The sequence below is a fragment of the Thamnophis elegans genome, chromosome 1 (genome assembly GCF_009769535.1).
Source record: "Thamnophis elegans isolate rThaEle1 chromosome 1, rThaEle1.pri, whole genome shotgun sequence".
Taxonomy (NCBI): Eukaryota; Metazoa; Chordata; class Lepidosauria; order Squamata; family Colubridae; genus Thamnophis; species Thamnophis elegans.
This window is the reverse complement of record NC_045541.1, coordinates 114,898,962-114,919,247: the sequence shown is the minus strand read 5'-3', so window position 1 is coordinate 114,919,247 and position 20,286 is coordinate 114,898,962. Positions and strand designations below refer to the sequence as shown.

The window sequence follows — 20,286 nt, the reverse complement described above, 5'->3', positions numbered from 1 at the left end:
TCCTTTGCTCCATATTCCCTGCCACCCACCACCTATATCTGTTTTATGTTCTGAAAAGGAAAATGTTCAATCTTGGATTTTTATTACGATTTGTGCATAGAGTAGCTTGCACATCCTTTGTACAAAGAGCATCCATCTGAAAAGGGAAATTGAAGGTTGCATTGAACACGTTTCCCAACAACTTTTCAAGGTCACTAAGGATCTTTGGCAGAACAAAGATATGAACAATGAAACCAAAAATAGATATAATTATGATGCAGAAAATATGAACTAGCAATCTGTTCTTTTTAAAAATACCAGAGCAATGAATTTATAAAATTAAAACTTAGCATAAACTCTACGACAAGAACAGAAAAAAATCGAAATAGCTTCATCAGTGATTAAAGGAACTGAGGTAAAGCAACAGCATTACTCTTGGGAACACCATGGCAGAGATCTGTTCAGGCATGTCAAAATGCAGCTTCGTTACTTCTACCAAAATAAACTCATTATTAAGAGGAATTCTGGCTATAAGTTGCAAGGGATCATTAAAATTAACTATTTCTGTCGAGTCTGAAAATAATTACACAGATCATTCTGCATTCACAACAGTTTTTGATTAACAAGTAAGCTCACACTTTCCATTAGACCAGTGGTTCTCAACCTTCGCAATACCTGACCCTTTTATACAGTTCCTCATGTTGTGGTGACCCCCAACCATAATATTGGTGTCTCGGTCCCTAAGACCATCGAAAATATGTGTTTTCCAATGGTCTTAGGCAACCCCTATGAAAGGGTCGTTCGACCCCCAAAGGGGTCCCGACCCACAGATTGAGAACCACTGCATTAACCAGAGGTAGTCAACCTTTTTATACCTACTGCCCACTTTTGTATCTCTGTTAGTAGTAAAATTTTCTAACTGCCCACCAGTTCCACAGTAATGGTGATTTATAAAGTAACTTTACTTTATAAAATTTATAAAGCAGAGCTACAAACCCCTACCGCCTAGTATGAAAGCTGGAACGCCCACTATGGGGCGGTAGGGACCAGGTTGACTACCACTGCATTAGACTATAGATTGTTACAAACAGCATTACAGAGGTCAGTTTTTATATCAATGGGGAGAGCGACATTTATTCCAAGGTTTGACATGATTTCCAGGAGAAACTAATACAGATGGATTACTCACATGTGGGATTAAAGAGTACTCTCTTTTTATGGCTCTATGAGTAAATGAAGCATTTTTTCTTATTCTCATTCCTTGCGCAGGACATTGAAATAGTTTGGTCTGCACTTCTTGGTTTCTTTACACCAAGCAGAATAGAAGCCCAAGACATCTAAATTTCTAATCTCTCTGAAATCTTCAGGCACCCACACAAACCTGCTCAAACAGCTTCCCAAGAAATTCACTCCTGTAAATTGGCTGAATTCTATAAAGCAAACTCACAAGGAATGTTTGCTATCCTATCATTCATCAAGAGAAGTTTTCAATTCATTTTAAGAGTGACTTAAATAAGCACTTTGGGGAACGTAACATAGCAAGTGTGCTATAGCCAAAGATGAAAATAACAGCTGCTGCTGCTGTTAAGTATAATTATCAGAATTTGGCTAGAAATGGCATTTTAAGGTTGAGATAGGTAACTTGTGGCCCAGGTTTTCCCCTCTAAAACCCTTGAGTCTCTCTCTCTCTCTCTTTCTCTCTCTCTCTCACTACACTCACTCACTGTGCTTACTGAGAATTCAGCTTACCCCTATTCTGAGATGGAAACATGAAAATTATAGCTTAAGTTCAAAGACAGGCGTTTTCAAAGAAAAACCCATCTCTTCAAAACTACCTAAAAACACCCAACCTCTGCCTACATGTGGGATATGGCTTCCTTCCCCTTTGCAGCCCATGTATGCCCACAGGTATTAAGTAACATATTTTATAGCAAGTAAAAGGTTGTCATCCCGTTCTAAATCAACTGTAATTTCTGTGTGTGCCTGGAAAACTGATTTATATTTATTTATACACGTTTACTTACTCTCTTCTGGATCCTCGCTTGCTAGGGAATTAGTAGGAAGAGCCTGCACTGCTGCTCGTGTTTCATGGGTTGACTGTATTGGCCCAATCCTGCTGTCTCGTTGCTGCTCCCATTCTGGGTTGAAACCTCCATCATCTACCTCAGGACCTGCATTCTGGTTTTTGATTCACTGTAACTGAAGACACAGGCATTTCTACTACACTCTTGTGCGAATCATCCAAATACATCATTAGATTATATGATAGTTGATTGGTGAAAAAAAATGCTGCCAAAAACCAAGCTAACAAAAACCGAGTACTACACAATGAAAATAAGTTAGTGTGCCCCCAAATCCTAATGTTTGCACATACAGGTAACTTGACTTATGACCACAACGGAGCCCAAAATTTCTGCTGCTAAGTGAGACACTTGTTAAGTGAACCACTTCACTTGTTAATTTAATAACATGGTTGTTAAATATATTTCACAATATGTAGTAGAGGAGAGAAGTAGATTTTTCTCTCCATTCTTCAAGATTTGTAAAAAATGACTCTTCTAAATTTTACTCATTTTATGACTATTTATTATTCGATTCTGACCGTCTCAAGGTTGACTCAGACTTTCACCCTTCTGAGGTTGGTAAAATGAGGACCCAGAATGTTGGGAGAAATAAGCTGACTCTGTAAACCCCTTAAAGAGGGCTGTAAAAGCACTATGAAACGGTATATAAATCTAAGTGCTATTGCTATTAAAATGGAAGCCTCTGTAGATTTCTTTTTAAAAAGGAGTTGAGGCATAAAAGTAGAAGCTGTGTTGTTAAAAACAGCATCCTTGTTAGGAAAAAAAAGACCCAAGCCAATACTTGCAGATTCCCTCCCCTCACTTGTTACAAGGATTCCTGGCGGTGAGTGGAAATAAAACTATCTCAAGACAAATGACAAGGAAACATTTTTTCTGGCAGAGGGATTCAAATCAGTGTGCACTGTTTATGCTTCATTGATGGACATGAATTCAGTATTTAAATAGTAAAACCCTTCGGTAATATAAGGTTAACATGAAACTGCTTGACAATTCTTATTCTGCATTTCTCACACAACTTCACAAAGATTAAAAAACAAACCCTCACCTTGCTGATTGTAAGTGGCATTTTTAGACGCTCCCTTCTGGGCCTCAGGATCTTGTTCAGCCATATTTACTAGCCATATCATTGTTGCTAATGGAAAAAAGAAGACCTCTAATTTATTGTTGCTTTATGCTATTTAATCACATAATGATTATATATAGGTATATTAGCAACGTTCTGTGTGTTGTACCACAGAAAACTGCAGGGACCCTTGCAATGAATTCATCTAAGATGTTGTTAAAATGGAAGCCAACTGCAAGTTTCTTTTTCTGGTGCTTTGTGCCCATTGTTATTAAATCTTAATACAATGGTACCTTGGTACTCGGCTGTCTTGAAAGTCATCAAATTTGGTACTCAACACATTTGATGTGAAAATTTTGTCCCAGCACTTATCGTTTGTTTGGTACTCAGTTCACAAGCTAGAACTCAGTGTTGGCTGTCTTGTTACCCATTACATTATTCCTTATTGGGGGGGGGGGGGGAATTGTTTTGGTACTCATTGTTTTAGGTACTCATCATGCCTCCCAGAACCAATTAATGATGAGTACCGAAGTACCACTGTAACAAATGAATACATACCACCTGGAAAATAAGCATTGCATTATACCTTTGTAAAACAGTATTTTAAAATTTTTATTAGCATAAATGCGTAATTAAATGACAGCAGACCCAAGAGATATTACCCTAAAAAAAGATCTTTTTTTGAAATGTGCACCCAGCTAAACAGATGCTCTTCTTTAATCTTATAGTTCTATCATGGCCTCATTTCAGTACAAAACTGTACTGAAGGATCAGTTGATACATCCTCCCTCCCTCTGTGTGTGTGTGTGTGTGTGTGTCTGTGTGTATGTGTATGCTCCAGCATAACTCTGGACACACTTTGAGCAATTTCAACCAAACTTGGTACACAGGTTATTTACCCTCTGGAAACAAATACTGGGCGTGGGTGGGTGGTAAGACACCCCTAACCACCCCTCGGGGTGTGTGTTCTGTTAAGATACAGTCTGTTGTGCCTTAAAATGGCTTCTACTGTACTGCCTTAAAATAGCTTCTACCATATAGCGGTGTGGAGGTTGCCATGGTAATGGCTTCACAGTACTCCACAAGGAGGCTCCCGCTGGCAAATAAATACCCGGTTATCAACTAGTTGTACCATAAAAGCAATCGAAATCCCTGAAATAGTCAAAACTATTTTGGATCACGTAGGAGGATTTTTTCTTTTTAAGAGCAAATCTTTAAAATACAGTATGTTGCTTAACTTCTGCTTAACTGCAAAGTTACCACAATAGGAAAACATATCATTAGTTTGTTATACTTAAAACATTAGATTTTTTGCTGTATCTCATTTTTGCTTCTGTAGTCAAAGGAAAGCTACTAACTGGAACATCTTATCCAGGCCAGGTTTTAAACTTTTGAGCACACAACAAAGACCTGTTTTCTTATGAAAGGGAACTCTGACTCACAGTATCTAACATTTCATATCTTAATAGAAAATTAGATGATTGTTTTCCCTCCATTCAAAGCAGGCATCAGATAATCTGTCCTTACATGAGTAAATGAGTGCTGGGAACAAAGTTTCATTTCTTTCTTGAGCTGTTTCTACTAGCATACGAAGAGGGCCTTTGGGAGACAATACTGCAATCAGATCTGAAAGACAGATATTGAGATTATTTTAAAAAACTGGAAAAATGGATCCTCCGTGGTCAGAAAGAAATACTTAGTAATATGAATGTAATAAATTAGACTGCTTCATGGGACTTCCTTACAATATTTTGTGTACTGATAAAAAGGCTGTAACAGAAAAACATTGCTTGGTTCAAATCTATTTATGGCCCAGCCTGTGATATGCCCCACATTTTTACAATAGTTAACAATTAAAAAATCATGAAGATACATGCTACAATAAATCTTTGATTCAGAAACACTGTTACTATTACTCTTAATCCTGAATCATTACTGCCATGATAAGGATCAAAACCAAACCAGTGGCAGGAACGAAAAAAAAAACAAAAAAAAACCTCGAAAAAAGACATTTCAAAAATTGGAAGGAGACTAGCACAGTGACATTCAGAGAAGAAAATAAAGGATATAGAAGAAAAACAGCCCTGTCCGAATTCCCTGTTTTACTTTTATAATTAAAACATTATATCCAAATGATATCCTCTCTTGACGTAAGTTTTTTTCCCGTCTACTAGAGGCTTCTTATCAATCGAACTGAGGGGGAAAGCAGGTTCTGATTACCGGTAAACTCGAAAAATTAGAATATCGTGCAAAAGTTCAGTTTATTTCAGTAATGCAACTTAAAAGGTGAAACTAATATATGAGATAGACTCATTACATGCAAAGCAAGATAGTCCAAGCTGTGATTTGTCATAATTGTGAGATTATGCTTACAGCTCAGCTGAAAACCCCAAATCCACAATCTCAGAAAATAGAATATTGTGAAAAGGTGCAATATTCTAGTCTCAAAGTGCCCCACTCTAATCAGCTAATTAAGCCATAACACCTCAAGGGGTTCCTGAGCCTTTAAATGGTCTCTCAGTCTGGTTCAATAGGAATCACAATCCTGGAAAAGACTGCTGACCTGACAGTTGTGTAAAAAACCATCATTGACACCCTCCATAAGGAGGGAAAGCCCAAACGGTAATTGTATAAGAAGTTGGATGTTCCCAAATTGCTGTATCAAAGCACATTAATAGAAAGTTATATGGAAGGGGAAAGTATGGAAATAAAAAGGTGCACACGCAGCAGGGACGACCGCAGCCTGGAGAGGATTGTCAGGAAAAGGCCATTCAAAAGTGTTGGGGACTTTCACAAGGAGTGAACTGAGGCTGGAGTCAGTGCATCAAGAGCCACCACACACAGACGGATCCTGAACATAGGCTTCAAATGTCATATTCCTCTTGTCAAGCCACTCCTGAACAACAAACGTCAGAAGCGTCTTACCTGGGCTAAAGAAAAACAGACCTGGTCTGTTGCTCAGTGGTCCTCTTTTCTGATAAGAGCAACTTTTGCCTCTCATTTGGAAACCAAGGACCTAGAGTATGGAGGAAAGAATGGAGAGGCACCACACTGCAAGATGCTTGAAGTCCAGTGTGAAGTTTCCACAGTCCTATGTTGATTTGGGGAGCCATGTCATCTACTGGTGTTGGTCCACTATGCTTCATTAAGTCCAGGGTCAACACAGCCGTCTACCAGGAGATTTTGAGCACTTCATGCTTTCTTCCGCAGACGAACTTTATGGGGGATGCTGACTTCATTTTCCAGCAGGACTTGGTATCTGCCACACTGCCAAAAGCACCAAAACCTGGTTCAATGACCATGGGATTACTGTGCTTGATTGGCCAGCAAATTCGCCTGACCTGAACCCCATAGAGGAATCTATGGGGCATTGCCAAGAGAAAGATGAGAGGACATGAGACCGAATAATGCAGAAGAGCTGAAGGCCGCTATTGAAGCATCCTGGTCTTCCATAACACCTCAGCAGTGCCACAGGCTGATAGATTCCATGCCACGCTGCATTGAGGCAGTAATTGCTGCAAAAGGGGGCCCAAACCAAGTACTGAGTACATATGCATGCTTATATTTTCAGAGGTCCGATATTGTTCTATGTGCAATCCTTCTTTTATTGATTGCATGTAATATTCTAATTTTCTGAGATTGTGGATTTGGAGTTTTTATGAGCTGTAAGCCATAATCATCACAATTATGATAAATCACGGCTTGAACTATCTTGCTTTGCATGTAATGAATCTATCTCATATATTAGTTTCACCTTTTAAGTTGCATTACTGAAATAAATGAACTTTTGCACGATATTCTAATTTTTCGAGTTTCACCTGTACATACCATCCACCTATATGCCTTCTGGATCAACAATCATACAGCCATGTAATACTTTGGGATGCATGAGGTATGACTTATGAAACAGACCACCTACTCTAATCTGAATGAAATCATGCTCAATCTATATATCTCATCTATGTACATTATAAACATACCAACTTACTTGTAACCTTATATGCTACTTGTTGTCATGCTGCAATGCTGCAACAGTTTTTTTTTCCAGACTTGAAATCTCATGTGAACACTTGGAGAGGCCTTAGGTTTAGCTCAAATACCAGTGAATAAAACAGCATTTTATTTTATTTCAAAGAAACAGTACCCACCTACAGAGTCACATCACGTTACGAGGCATAGACACCTATTAATGTCATTACTTCATTTTCATATTCAGGAAAAATGCAATAGTTTTAAATTCCTGGGTTTTCCTAGATTGGAAAAAACACCTCTCTTGCCAAACACATTTTTTTTCTTTTAAGGTTTACATAGAGTCAGTTGGTAATTGTTCTAACTATAGAAGTTAACTGTCAGTAAAGTTACTAAACTTACAATATATAAGAACTACACTTGTATAATGTTAAGGAAATTTAAGACAATATAATATTTAAATCTCTGTAATTTGATGGCACATGAGATCTGTATTTTTGTGGCTATCCTTTGTTTCTGAACTTCTGCAGAAGAAGGATTCTTTTGCAAAGTTCATTTGGATTCCTTACAACTTGGGAAAAAGTATATAGTATGTCAAACTTGTTTGTCTGCATATCTTAAAATGCTGCCAAACTGCTTGTTCCCACTTGAAAATCAAACTGTGTGTTTGTTTGTGCATGTGTGTGTGTGTGTGTGCATGAAAGAAAAAGAATACTTCAAAAAGTAGAGCTGTTTTACACTGCGAAAAGTCTTTTATACTTACAAATGTAAAATATAAAAGCGTATGCAATATTTTCCTTTAAAAAATACCATCATGCTGGTAAACAGGAAAACAATGAACATACACATTAGAAGGATTTTTGTTTAATCTAACAAATTGGGTTGCAATCTTTAATTCTAAATGCGCACCTCATTATATTTTGCTTTTGAGTATTGTGATGCTCTAAATATGTTTCCATTTACACTTCAGTATTGCAGCATCCCAATTTCTATCAAGATCGAAGTTGAGAGGATATTTTTTTCAGAATAAGACGCAATTTAACAGCTAGCTAATTTCCCACACTGTTCAGCCAAATGCATATGGAAACCTCAAAAGGGAAGGAGAAATTTTCGGTAATAACCAAATATAAAAGGGAGATATTAGATAACTCTCATCTTTTAATATTACATAGAACAAATGCGTGTTCCTTATTAAAAATTAAAATTAAAATTAAAATAAGGCAGTTCGGCGGTTTGAATTCCTAGCGCCACGTAACGGAGTGAGCTCCTGTTACTTGCCCCAGCTTCTGCCAATCTAGCAGTTTGAAAGCATGCAAAATGCAAGTAGAAAAAATAGGAACCACCTTTGGTGGGAAGGAACAATGTTTCATGCATCTTCGGCATTTATTCATGCCAGCCACATGACCTCGAGACATCTTCGGAGAGCACTGGCTCTTTGGCTTTGAAATGGAGATGAGCACCACCCTCTAAGGTTGGGAACGACTAGCACATATGTGTGAGGGGAACCTTACCTAATTCCCATTTTTTTTCACATAGACTCCCTCTCCTACAGGAAAAGCTTTTATGCAAGATTGAGAGAAACCAAGCACCCATATTACAAAAGCCCACCCCCCACTACAAAGCTTATTTAAGGTGTGATCCAGATTTACAATGCAATTTCCCATCATTAAAATAATCTGGCATCCCAAACATAAAAGAATACCAGCTAATTTTTGGAAAGGGTTTTCAAGGGCTTTTACTGAAATGGGGATAGAGGAATCTTACCATACACCGAGATGACTGCCAAGATGAGCCAAGCAGTCCACTCAGGAAGATACTTTATAAACACCAAGGCCAATTAGAGCACTTATCATAATGAGGTAGGCTTGTTGAAGACGGAGGGGGCCTTTCCAGTGAACGCAGATCATTCCGACCACCCAAAGTTCCAAATCATGAGGGCCACAGTAATATAATCCATGGCAACGTTATAGGTCTTAAAAACTTCCCTAAAAGACAAAGACAAAATACTAAGAGGCGCTTGCGATTTTGACAATAGTATATAGTGTAAAATTGTGATATTCAAATAAAGCACCTTGCTCCTTTCCTTGCCATCTTAAGTTTTAAACCAATTTTAGTGTTACTTTTTATTATTTATCATTTTGATAAATGTTTTATTTTGTTGCTTTATTGGTTGTAAGCTGCCTAGGGCTGACTGTAGGTGAGATGGGCAGCACGGAAGTTTAATAAATAAAAAATAAATAAAAGATGTGAACAACTATTTCAATGCCAAATCAATAGTGTTATCCAGAAATACAAACGATTCAACAGAAAATAAAACGACTGCACAGCATTGTAGAAAAAGAAATCAATATGGGACATACAGTATGTAAACATAATTATATTATGGCAGCCAAAATTAGATTAACATATTTAAGAGATTTAATATACAATCTGATAGTTGCTGAAGGTAGGTTTTTTTTCAATTTATTAAGACAGCAATTTTAAAACAATCTTTTGTGTACAGAGTTTAAAGTTTATCCCAGCTTCTTCACCAATGCTGATAGGCAGAGCAGTTTGCCATTACAATTGTTGTGGTAACCTGTATTAGTTCTCTCAGCTGGTCAAGAAATAGAATACAATAGACTTTTAAGAAGTTCAAAGAACTAATAAATAGATGTACTGCAGCACAGTTAATGAAGTTAACTGAAGAGTTTTAGCATCTATGTGAAATGCATGTCTTTATCAAGATTCAAACTCTTGCTTTTCTGGTTGCTGCTTATAAAGGGTTAAAAGCCCTTTGGGGAGGGAGGAATGTTCTACATATTTATCATTTTGGCAACAACTAATCTGGTTGTTTACTTGTACTATGCTTTCACTTGCCCATTTGCACTGAAAAGTTGGGAGAAAATTCTGTTGCTCTGCACTGTATCTGAGGAATGAGCCTTGAACTATGCAGAACTTAGCATGGTGTACAAGTATAGCATGGTGTACAAGGCGCTTTAAGAGCCAAGTGGCGCAGTGGTTAAAAGCAGCACTGCAGGCTACTGCTAGATCAGCAGGTCAGCGGTTCAAATCTCACCGGCTCAGGGTTGACTCAGCCTTCCATCCTTCCGAGGTGGGTAAAATGAGGACCCAGATTGTTGGGGGCAATATGCTGACTCTCTGTAAACCGCTTAGAGAGGCCTGAAAGGCCTATGAAGCGGTATATAAGTCTACTGCTATTGCTATATTGCTATTCCTTGTGGATATGACCTCTTTCTCTCTCTTTCCCTCCCAAAAGATCATCATATCATCATAAACCTTGATCTTTTCTATCTAAAGCATCTGTACTAATATTAAAGCACAGAAGAAAACCCGCCTGTGAGAACCATCATTACAGCCTTATTTTGCTTCATTGTACAAATGAAACCTCATTTTAGTACATCCTGATACAATGGACTTTGTAAACATAGCTCTGCTCATGTCATTATTTAAGTGGACAAATGACAAATTATTTTGTTTGCATCAACCTGTATTATATGCGTAATGAAATCATTACATAAATGATGCAAATCATTACATTTAAACGACTTCCACAAATAATAGACATCTCTGTCCTAAAGAAATGAAATTTCATTGTATTCATTGACAGAAGTATGTACGTGTGCGTGTGTGCGTGTGCGTGCGCGCGTGTGCGTGCGTATAAACACAGAAGATTTATATGTGGTTTGGTTTGTTTGAAATCCAAATGGTCGCATATTTTTAAAAATGATACAAAACTCTGAATCATAAACATTTGTTATAGTTAAATGTAATCCTTATATATAAACCTTAATATACAGTAGTTGCTAGGATTAAAGGTTACTTAATATTAAAAAAACTCAACCTGTTCCCCCCATTTTGACAAATCTAAATAGCAAAACGTTTCTATACTTACCCTAAGTAAATAAATGAGAAAAAGAAAAGCAAAAAGAGAGAAGAAACAATGAGCCAGCCGTGGATCACCTGAAACACCAACAAAAAGTTTTTAATGTTCAGACTTGATGTTAGATTGACCCTTTCATGAATGGCTATTTGAAACTTTAGAACATTTTCACATAAGTCCCACCTAGATAACAAGGATTTATAACCATCTCTTTCTCTGTCCTAAGCCCCTTTTTAAAGCCCTTTAAAATCCTAAAGCCCCTCTTAAAGGGTTATAAGATGAAATTATATTCAGATACTCCTTGACATACGACCACAATTGAGCCCAATTTTTCTGTTGCTAAGCGAGACATTTGTTAAGTGAGTTTTGCCCTATGTTATGATCCTGCTTGCCACATTTGTTAAGCAAAGTTAATAGCAGGGTTGTTAAGTGGATCTGATTTCCCCATTGACTTTGCTTGTCTGAAGGTCACAAGTACCTGGGACCCTGGGATACTGTAATATAAGTCAGTTGCCAGGTGTCTGAATTGGACTGTGGGGATGCTGCAATGGTCATAACTATGAACCAGTTGCCAAGCTTCTGAATTTTGATCACGTGACCATGGGATGCTGCAATGGTCACAAGTGTGAAAATGGTCATAAGCCACTTTTTTCAGTGATGATGTCACTTGAGTGGTCACTAAATGAACTGTTGTAAGTCGAGGACAACCCTACAGTGTACATCTGGAATGGGTACAAAATGCTCTCTACTCATCTATTATCTGATTGTGCTGAAAAATCCAAGATCCTGGCAACTACTGCCTGCTGTTTAATTTAAGTTTCACGCTTAGAATTAAAGATGCATCTGATCTGAAAAGAATGTGTAGTCCTGAACCTACAGTATTCTTTGGAGTGCACAATATGGGGTTTTATCCAGTGCTGCCATCAGAGTACTGACACTTGATCAATATGCAAATGAAGATAATTATGGCTATAAATTCAGTGCAGAAATATACACAGATAATAAATGTCTTACAGATATTGCATCATCCATAAATTAAATTGTTCTGTAACGCAACCAACCTACACATTATTTCAAAATTAAATTTAAAGTAAAAAGTATCGGTTTAATAGTGCATAAAGGCAGAATTTGGTTTGCCATGCTTCATTTGGCAATTTTGTCGACAGTAACTCATCTGTTGCACACGGATTCCATTCACTCATTAAAATCTAATTTAAAAACTTTCCAAATTTATACTGCGGAATGAGTTAGTTTGGCAGTAAAGCCTGAATTGCTTACATCGATCTGTGGATCATGAAAAGAATAAAGTTTGTCTTTAACAAAACAAAGAGGAACAAAAATCTGGTGAAATTAAAGGAGTCACCCAACATAGGCCAACATTTGGTTATTTGAATACATTTGAATATCAGGTTAATAGTCATTTTAATTTATTTCAGGGTCACCTCCTTCTCCAAAATCATTTTTCAATAAATTTAAAATATCTAACTGCAAATTTCTGATGGTCATTATTACAAATTTCTTTTGAAAGTACAAAATATGGAATTTTTTTTTGTCCTGTTCTGCTGTTTTTATAGTTAATCTTCAGATGAAGCATAGATTTAACAAGTGTTCGGTCCTTTACAAACTGGAATGCAGTTAAGTTCTACAATAGCATTACAAAATAATGGAGATGGGAGTTTGAATGAAAATATTATAAATAATTTTGAGCTCACCTATAGCACCTATACTTATAAAGCCAACCAGGGAGTACAGTCATGACAACAATACACTAAGCATGATGGCAGCATTGAGTACGAATTCAGAGCTCTTTGTCCCAACAGTTGTCTTCTGTATCTTCTGTAAATGGAGTATAGATTCTACAAAGCAATGCACAGCAAAATAAATATGTCACTGCTTTTAGTCAGGATAGTATGTTTCTAATTAAATCCACCTGAAAAGAAGGTCAACAAATATTGAACACTTTATAAAGTGTTCCTGTATGCACCATCTAGTGGCTATGAAATGAATTATTACAAAGCACATCGTTACTTCATTTAAGCGGCCAACGAAATCAAAAAGACAGCAGGAGAATATGAGCTGCTGAATATGTACCATAATCCCTGTCATCCGTGTCACATAAAACACAAGACAAGTTATGTTGACCAAGACAAAGCTGACCCATATATACATTTCCTAGGTAATTTTATGGTCATATTATGAAAGAAGTCAGACATCGTGCTACATTCCATATTGTATATATACTGTACCTATGTGCACATGGACATAAACATATATGCAAGTGTTATTTACATGCAAATATCCTCGTTCCTATGTCCTCTACCAAAGTCCTGGGAGTTTGAGGGTTCTGCACAGTATCTTGGCTGTTCCTAGTACTACACTCTTCTGGCTAGAGCACGCTGTGTTTTTCCCGGAATCTGTTGGCGCCACTCTCCCAGCTTAGGGGTAACAGCTCCAAATGCTCCTGCTACCACCGGTAACACTTTGACCTTTACTTTCCATATTCCCTTTAGCTCCTCCTTCAGGTCCTGGTACTTCTGCAGTTCCTCATACTCCTTCCTGATGTTGCTGTCACTTGAGACTGCCACATCAATTACCACTGCTGTCCTCGGGTCCTTATCTACTACAATGTCTGATTGGCTGGCCAGTACCTGCTTTATCCACCTGGATCTGAAAATCCTATAGGATTTTAACCCTGTTATTTTTCACAACCTTTTGCAGAATCTCCCATCTGGATTTGGAAGGCCCATACCCTGTGCAGACGTTCCTGTAGATAATGCCAGCTATTCAGTTGTGCCTTTCAGTGTATGCAGTTCCTGCCTTCCTCTCACACCTGCCACTATCTGTTGGACTGTTTCTGAGGCCTCTCTGCATGGTCTGCATCTGGGCCCCCATCTATTGTAGTAGACTCCTGCTTCTATGGATAGCAATAGCAATAGCAGTTAGACTTACATACCGCTTCATAGGGCTTTCAGCCCTCTCTAAGCGGTTTACAGAGTCAGCGTATTGCCCCCAACAATCCGGTCCTCATTTTACCCACCTCGGAAGGATGGAAGGCTGAACCAACCTTGAGCCGGTGAGATTTGAACAGCCGAACTGCAGAACTGCAGTCAGCTGAAGTAGCCTGCAGTGCTGCACTCTAACCACTGCGCCACCTCGGCTCTCTGGTGGATCTGGTGCTTTGTTCCTGTTCTTCAGTTGCCCGGAGTCAATGCTGTTTTTTTTAAGTAGCCCTTTCCAGGCACTCTCAGGATTGCCCAATGTCAGCCAACCAGCTATTATCAATGATACATGGCACTTCCCCTATTTGATCACCCTTTTCAAGTTTCCGCTTTAATTATCCAAAACACGACTTCTGTGGTTTCTACGATATGAATGCAATGGGTTGTCTTGAGCTACACACCCTGACTCCAAGATGCCTTTCCCAAGCTGATAGTTCAGTTCACATTCCATTAATGCACTCGAAAAAGAAATTTTGTAGTACCACACCACTAGGCAACACTACACTAGGCAAACACGTACACTGAATCACAATTGCTGTTTTGAGATCCATTAGCCCATACCTAAACGCTAAAAGAATGCAACTTAGATACTGGGGTGTATTTTAATTTAGTTCAGGGGGCCACCATGATATTCCACATTAAAGAGATAAACAATAAGGTAAGAACCGTTTACTTTTAAAACATTTAATTCTTAAAGGGAAGACGTAAATTGGCTTTATAGTGAAAAAATACAACAGGTGAAAATCAAGAAACTGTGCGTCCAATTGAGTAGGAGACTTCTGTCATGTAAAATTTGGGGTTAACAAACCCCATCTGTTAGGAAGGACTTAAGGGGAGACCTCTGGAGTAGATATAAAAAGTGCAAGAGGAAGGTGACTCCCGATTTCTATTGATGTAGTTTTCCCACTAGTAGAAGAAAATTTAGAAGGAAGGATTCACCCAATATCCTATCTCTGAATGAAAATATCCAATGCTAATTCTAATTACATGTATTTGTTCAAAGAAACATAAATAAGCAGAAGAGTTATTTAAAACTGGAAAAATGAGAAGGAAGGAAGTAAGTTGAAAATTTCCTTTTCTAAAACTGCATCTTTTGAGGAACTAGAGGAAAAGGGATTTCTCAGCAAAAACAAAAAGAGCAAATATACTGAGAATAACTGTATTTGAAACATTGGTTAAAAGAATAAATACAGGGGAGGGGAAAAAAATAAAGTTTGTCACAGCAAGAAAAAGCAATTATGGAAAAAGTTAGTTACGTACAGCTGCCCATCCTTGCGCGTATAGAAACTGACAGACTTGATAGTCGCAACCACAACTACCATACATAATGTTGACAGGCACAAAGAGCATGATCCCGTGCTTGGCCCCATATTTCAGTGTCAACTCTTCCTCTTCCCTCCTCGTCTGGCTCCACCACTTGTCTAGGCCTTTGCTGTGGCTGTCCATTAGTTGCTGGAGTAGGATTATCAGCTCCTCCGGTCACCGCTCTCCTGTTGTCGTCTTTCATTGTTGACATTCTGAAATTAAGAATTTACATCCGTGAATATTTCCATGTTTTATGTGTCCCTTGAGTTTTAAATTCTAAAAGGCAACGATCTGGTAGCACCAATGATGCTAATTGCTGGAGCTATGCAGAAAATTGGCCTAGAAGGGGAATGACCATCAAAATCTTGAGATGTGGGCTACTTACTTTCCTGTGAATCAGTTTCTTTGTTGTGGAGTTGTCCAGCATGGCATTCAGGCTTTCAGTAACACTTAAGCAGCATAAAGTGTTTTAAAATGCAAAGAAAATAATCAGAGGTAGAAACTCAATTTCTTAATCCTATAAAAAACAGATTTAATTCTATCTGCTCCTCCCAGTCCCAACAGTGCTTCTATGGCTCTTGTTCTTCGACCTTCTGCCTGTACTTTACCTTTGCATTTTCATTACAAGCGGCAAGCATGCAGATGGCTTAAACCAATATGGCGCTTTCATACAGGAATGTTAAGTAGAGAGGCGGCAATATGTTTATGACATTTTGAAGAGTCCCCAAAATATGATGTCCTGGTTTGTTATCAAATCAAGTTTCCAAATGTTTCATATTATTATTCCACAAGAAGTGAAATCATAGGTTAAGAACAAACACAGATCAGACAAACAAGAAAATTTGTTAAAACTGGGATCCTATATTTCTATCTCTGGTGAAAAATATGTGCAATTTAAGAAAACCTTTATCAAACTTATTTAATAAAAAATGCAACAATTCTGTGATCCAAAGGTTATTTACAATGAACAGTTGGGATTGTTTTATAACAGAATTAATTTTCATAAATAAGTAAAATTATTTTCATACTGATAGCTCAGAATATAGAATACTGTTGCAAGAAGAATAAATAGGAAAAAAAAGAACATTTATGTAACATTATAAGAACAGTTATATGTTAAATTACGCTCTGAGCTACAATTTGAAACTGCTCAAACAAGATATACTCACCGATGCCTAGAATGTAAAGGTCTGTGCAAAGGTGCATTTTTAAACGGCAAAGGAATCATGTTACAGCTTTTGTACTTTGCTTTAGTATATAGAAAATACAGGTCCCTACATGAGTAGCATTAAATAGAACAGAAAATTTACCTTTAGCAGAAGCAAAGGAATAGATTCTTCAACTTCACTAGCCATTAAGGAAGTAAAGCCTTGAAAAAGATTTGAAACTAATTCCATTTGTACTCTGTGTGTACAAGAACGCACTATATATATATCTTCAAAGTGAATGAGTAATACCAAAGATAAACAGCAGCCTTGACAATTATCAAAGTTATAGTTAATATGAAATCCAAAGCAATCCTTTTAAAGGTGTAGAACATCGAAATAGTACTTCAAACGTAATGTCTGTACATTTTCAATCAACATTACGAGGCATTGCATATGGTTTCAAAATGTTAATATACTGATTTTAATATTATGGCTGGTCTCTTGGTTCTTTATCACTCAAGAAATTTGTACAGTAATCCTCCTCGAGTTACGACAATTGAGTCCAAAATCTATGTTACTAAGTGAAACATCTGTTAAGTGAGCTTTGCCCAATTTTAACGACTTTTCTTGCTACAGTTATTAAGTGAATCATTACATTTGTTAAGGGGAAACACGGGCTGTTAAGTGAATTTGGATTCCCCGTTGACTTTGTTGTCAGAAGGTCGCAAACACTGGTTCACATGACACAGGGACACTGCAACCCCTCATAAAGATGAACCAGTTGCAAAGTATATGAATTTTGATCACATGACCATAGGGACGCTGCAACAGTTGTAAGCAACAGGTGGAAAATGGTCATAACTCACTTTTTTCATAGCCCTTGTAACTTTGAACGGTCACTAAATGAACTGTTTGTAAGTTGAGGAACCACCTGTACAGAGACATCCAAGGTTAGGAAGGCAGCTACTATCTAAGCGAATTTTTTAAGCACAACGCTTTGGGATGACACAAATTGTCTGCTTACTCTGAACCTCTCTCAAGCAAGACCGTGCCGTATACAAAAATACGGTGCAGAACATACCAGGACTACAATTTTCCCTGCTGCCCCTTAAGTTTGAAACTGTAATAGCAGCACATCTAACAAGTGCCAGATTGTAGAGACTCATGCTGATTTGATATAAGCATGATTTTATTTATGAAAAGAATCACAATCCAGAGATCTGGGTAATAATTACATTACATGGAAAATAGATTTCCCAGGAAATAACTTTAAAAAGATAACGTTAAAAATCTGGGGTTCGAGGGGGTAGAAGTTGACTCCTAAACCTTCGCTGTGCGTGCCTAAAGCTTATACTCTCAACTCTCTTGCGTAACATCTACATGAGACGGTTGGGAGTGATGATCCTTTGTAGGTTGGGTATCATCAATCTGTATATATAAGAGAACACCTATTGCAGACGGGTTTGTATATGTGGTAAAGAGAAGTGGATTGCTAGTCTTTAACCGTAATAAAGATTTACGTACTTACTTAATTACTCCAATCTGTATATCTCTATTTTAGCCAACCAAACAATGCTTTTGAGATTTGTTTTCCTGAAAGCTGTTGGATATGGAGGGAATGGGCTCTGGATATGGAGACACAGGCTCAGATGAAATCAGTGGTGGGATCCTGCCGGTTTAACAATCGGTTCAGGGATTGCTTGCTCCGCGCCTGTGTGTGCCTGACGCATGCTCTGCGCTGGGTGCAGTTTTAACAAAACGTACCTTCATGTTACTTCTGGGGAGTAACACAGCAGAGGTGCGGCAATCTGCTCTGCCACGCGAATCAGCTGAGAGGACATAGGAAAGTAAAGCGCAGGGGTGGGCGGGCCCACCCTGTTCGTCCGGTTTGCTCGTCAGCTGATTGTCAGAGCTACCGGTTCGCCTGAACCGGATTTAACTATCTGAACCCCACCCTGGGTGAAACCCTAGTAAGGCTTGGTGGTTTGTGGTGCTTAGTCCTAGTAGTTCCATGTGCAAGTTGAAAGGGTCTTTCTGAATTTAGTACTCCTCCTTAAAGAGCAAGTTAATGATTGTGAACTAGAAAGTTTTTGTGTAGGTTCAGCTAGTGGACCAGTTGGACCCATTCCTGGAATGGCCCTCCTTATGATCACTCAAACCTGACTCGGGTTACAATGGATTACTGCAACATGCTCTACATAGAGCTGCACAGGTACAGTATAGGTGGTATGCATAGCTGCACAGGTACAGTATAGGTGGTACCTTGCTCAATAGTAGTAACTGTGAGAGGGATCTTGGAGTCCTAGTGGACAACCCTTTGGATATGAGCCAGCAGTGTGCAGCAGCTGCCAAAAAGCCAACACAGTTCTAGGCTGCATAAACAGAGGGATAGAATCAAGATCACGTGAAGTGTTAGTACCACTTTATAATGCCTTGGTAAGGCCACACTTGGAATACTGCATTCAGTTTTGGTTGCTACGATGTAAGAAAAGATGTGGGGACTCTAGAAAGAGTGCAGAGAAGAGCAACAAAGATGATTAGGGGACTGGAGACTAAAACATATGAAGAATGGTTGTAGGAACTGGGTATGTCTAGTTTAATAGAAAGAAGGACTAGGAGAGACATGATAGCAGTGTTCCAATATCTCAGGGGTTGCCACAAAGAAGAGGGAGTCAAACTATTCTTCAAAGCACCTGAGGGTAGGAACAAGAAGCAATGGATGGAAACTAATAAAGGAAAGAAACAACTTAGAACTGAGGAGAAATTTCTGGCCAGTTAGAACATTAATCAGTGGAAACAGCTTGCCTCCAGAAGTTGTGAAAGCCCCAACACTGGAAGATCTTTAAGAAGATGTGCATAGCCATTTGTCTGAAACAGTATAGGGTTTTCTATCTAGGCAGGGGGTTGAACTAAAGACCTCACAGGTCCCCTTCCACTCTGCTATTGCATTGTATTGTATTGTATTGTAGAGCTGGCCAGAAAGGCCATCAAAAATAATTACAGCTGATCCAAAGTGAGTTCAGCATGCTTCATTATTCCCATGTAGTACTCTTGCTATTCAGATGAACTGGTGGTTAGTTGGATTCCAGATGTATTCAAGATCCTGGGATTGCAACTATAAAGCCCTACCAGGCATGGAGCTTAAATATTTCAGGGATTAGCTATCTGCTGTAGGTGCTGCCCATTCTATGATGGGGTTAGTATACTCTGTATTCTGTCAATTAAAAATACCATCTAATGGGTTGCTGCACCTGCCCTATGGAATAGTCAATCCCCTACCTACCAGGTCTACATAGCTTCAACCTTACACAACCTTTTGAAAAGGTTGGGGCCAGATTATTTAGGAAGTCCTTTTCAGTAGGCAGTGAAGTGAAGGAAGGTCTGAAATGCCTTTCATGTTTTTTCTCCATATCTTTGTCATACATTGTCCTTTTGTATTGTATTATATTGTTTTAGTTTGTGAAGCTGCTGCATAGGCATTTGGTAGTTAAGTGACGAAATAAAATGTGAGGAACAAATTAAACAATCCTGGTTTCTCACATACGTTCCATTATTACTATTATTGTTCTATTTCGACTGTCCACCATATATGTTCACAATAATCCTGTAAAAAAAGGGTTAGGCTAAAAGATGGTGACTGGTCTTAATAACTCCCAGTGAACTTCATGTTGAGTGGATATTTAAGCCTAGATCTCTTCAACAATGCTAGCCCTACATCTACCATGTCACGAAAGGACCACAGGGAATCCACCTTCGTTACAGTTTACACAGCAAAAAAATACAAATAAGGAGGAAATCCAGCTAAGGGGCATCCTGCACAGTGGCATACCAAAGAGGGACATTTTTTAAAACACCC

At 38.3% G+C, this 20,286-nt stretch overlaps 1 protein-coding gene across 1 annotated transcript in view; it reads right to left on the bottom strand.

Moving 5' to 3' along the window:
* Positions 1 to 20,286, bottom strand: part of PSEN1 (presenilin 1) — a 42,670-nt gene that overhangs the window by 7,952 nt on the left and 14,432 nt on the right. The window contains 16 exon segments of the mRNA XM_032228543.1: positions 1,004 to 1,008; positions 2,004 to 2,163; positions 2,165 to 2,178; positions 3,109 to 3,195; positions 4,654 to 4,752; positions 8,860 to 8,932; positions 8,934 to 9,010; positions 9,013 to 9,080; positions 10,991 to 11,060; positions 12,692 to 12,745; positions 12,748 to 12,802; positions 12,804 to 12,834; positions 15,238 to 15,308; positions 15,310 to 15,372; positions 15,374 to 15,449; positions 15,451 to 15,494. Coding sequence (XP_032084434.1) covers positions 1,004 to 1,008; positions 2,004 to 2,163; positions 2,165 to 2,178; positions 3,109 to 3,195; positions 4,654 to 4,752; positions 8,860 to 8,932; positions 8,934 to 9,010; positions 9,013 to 9,080; positions 10,991 to 11,060; positions 12,692 to 12,745; positions 12,748 to 12,802; positions 12,804 to 12,834; positions 15,238 to 15,308; positions 15,310 to 15,372; positions 15,374 to 15,449; positions 15,451 to 15,494 — 1,047 coding nt within the window.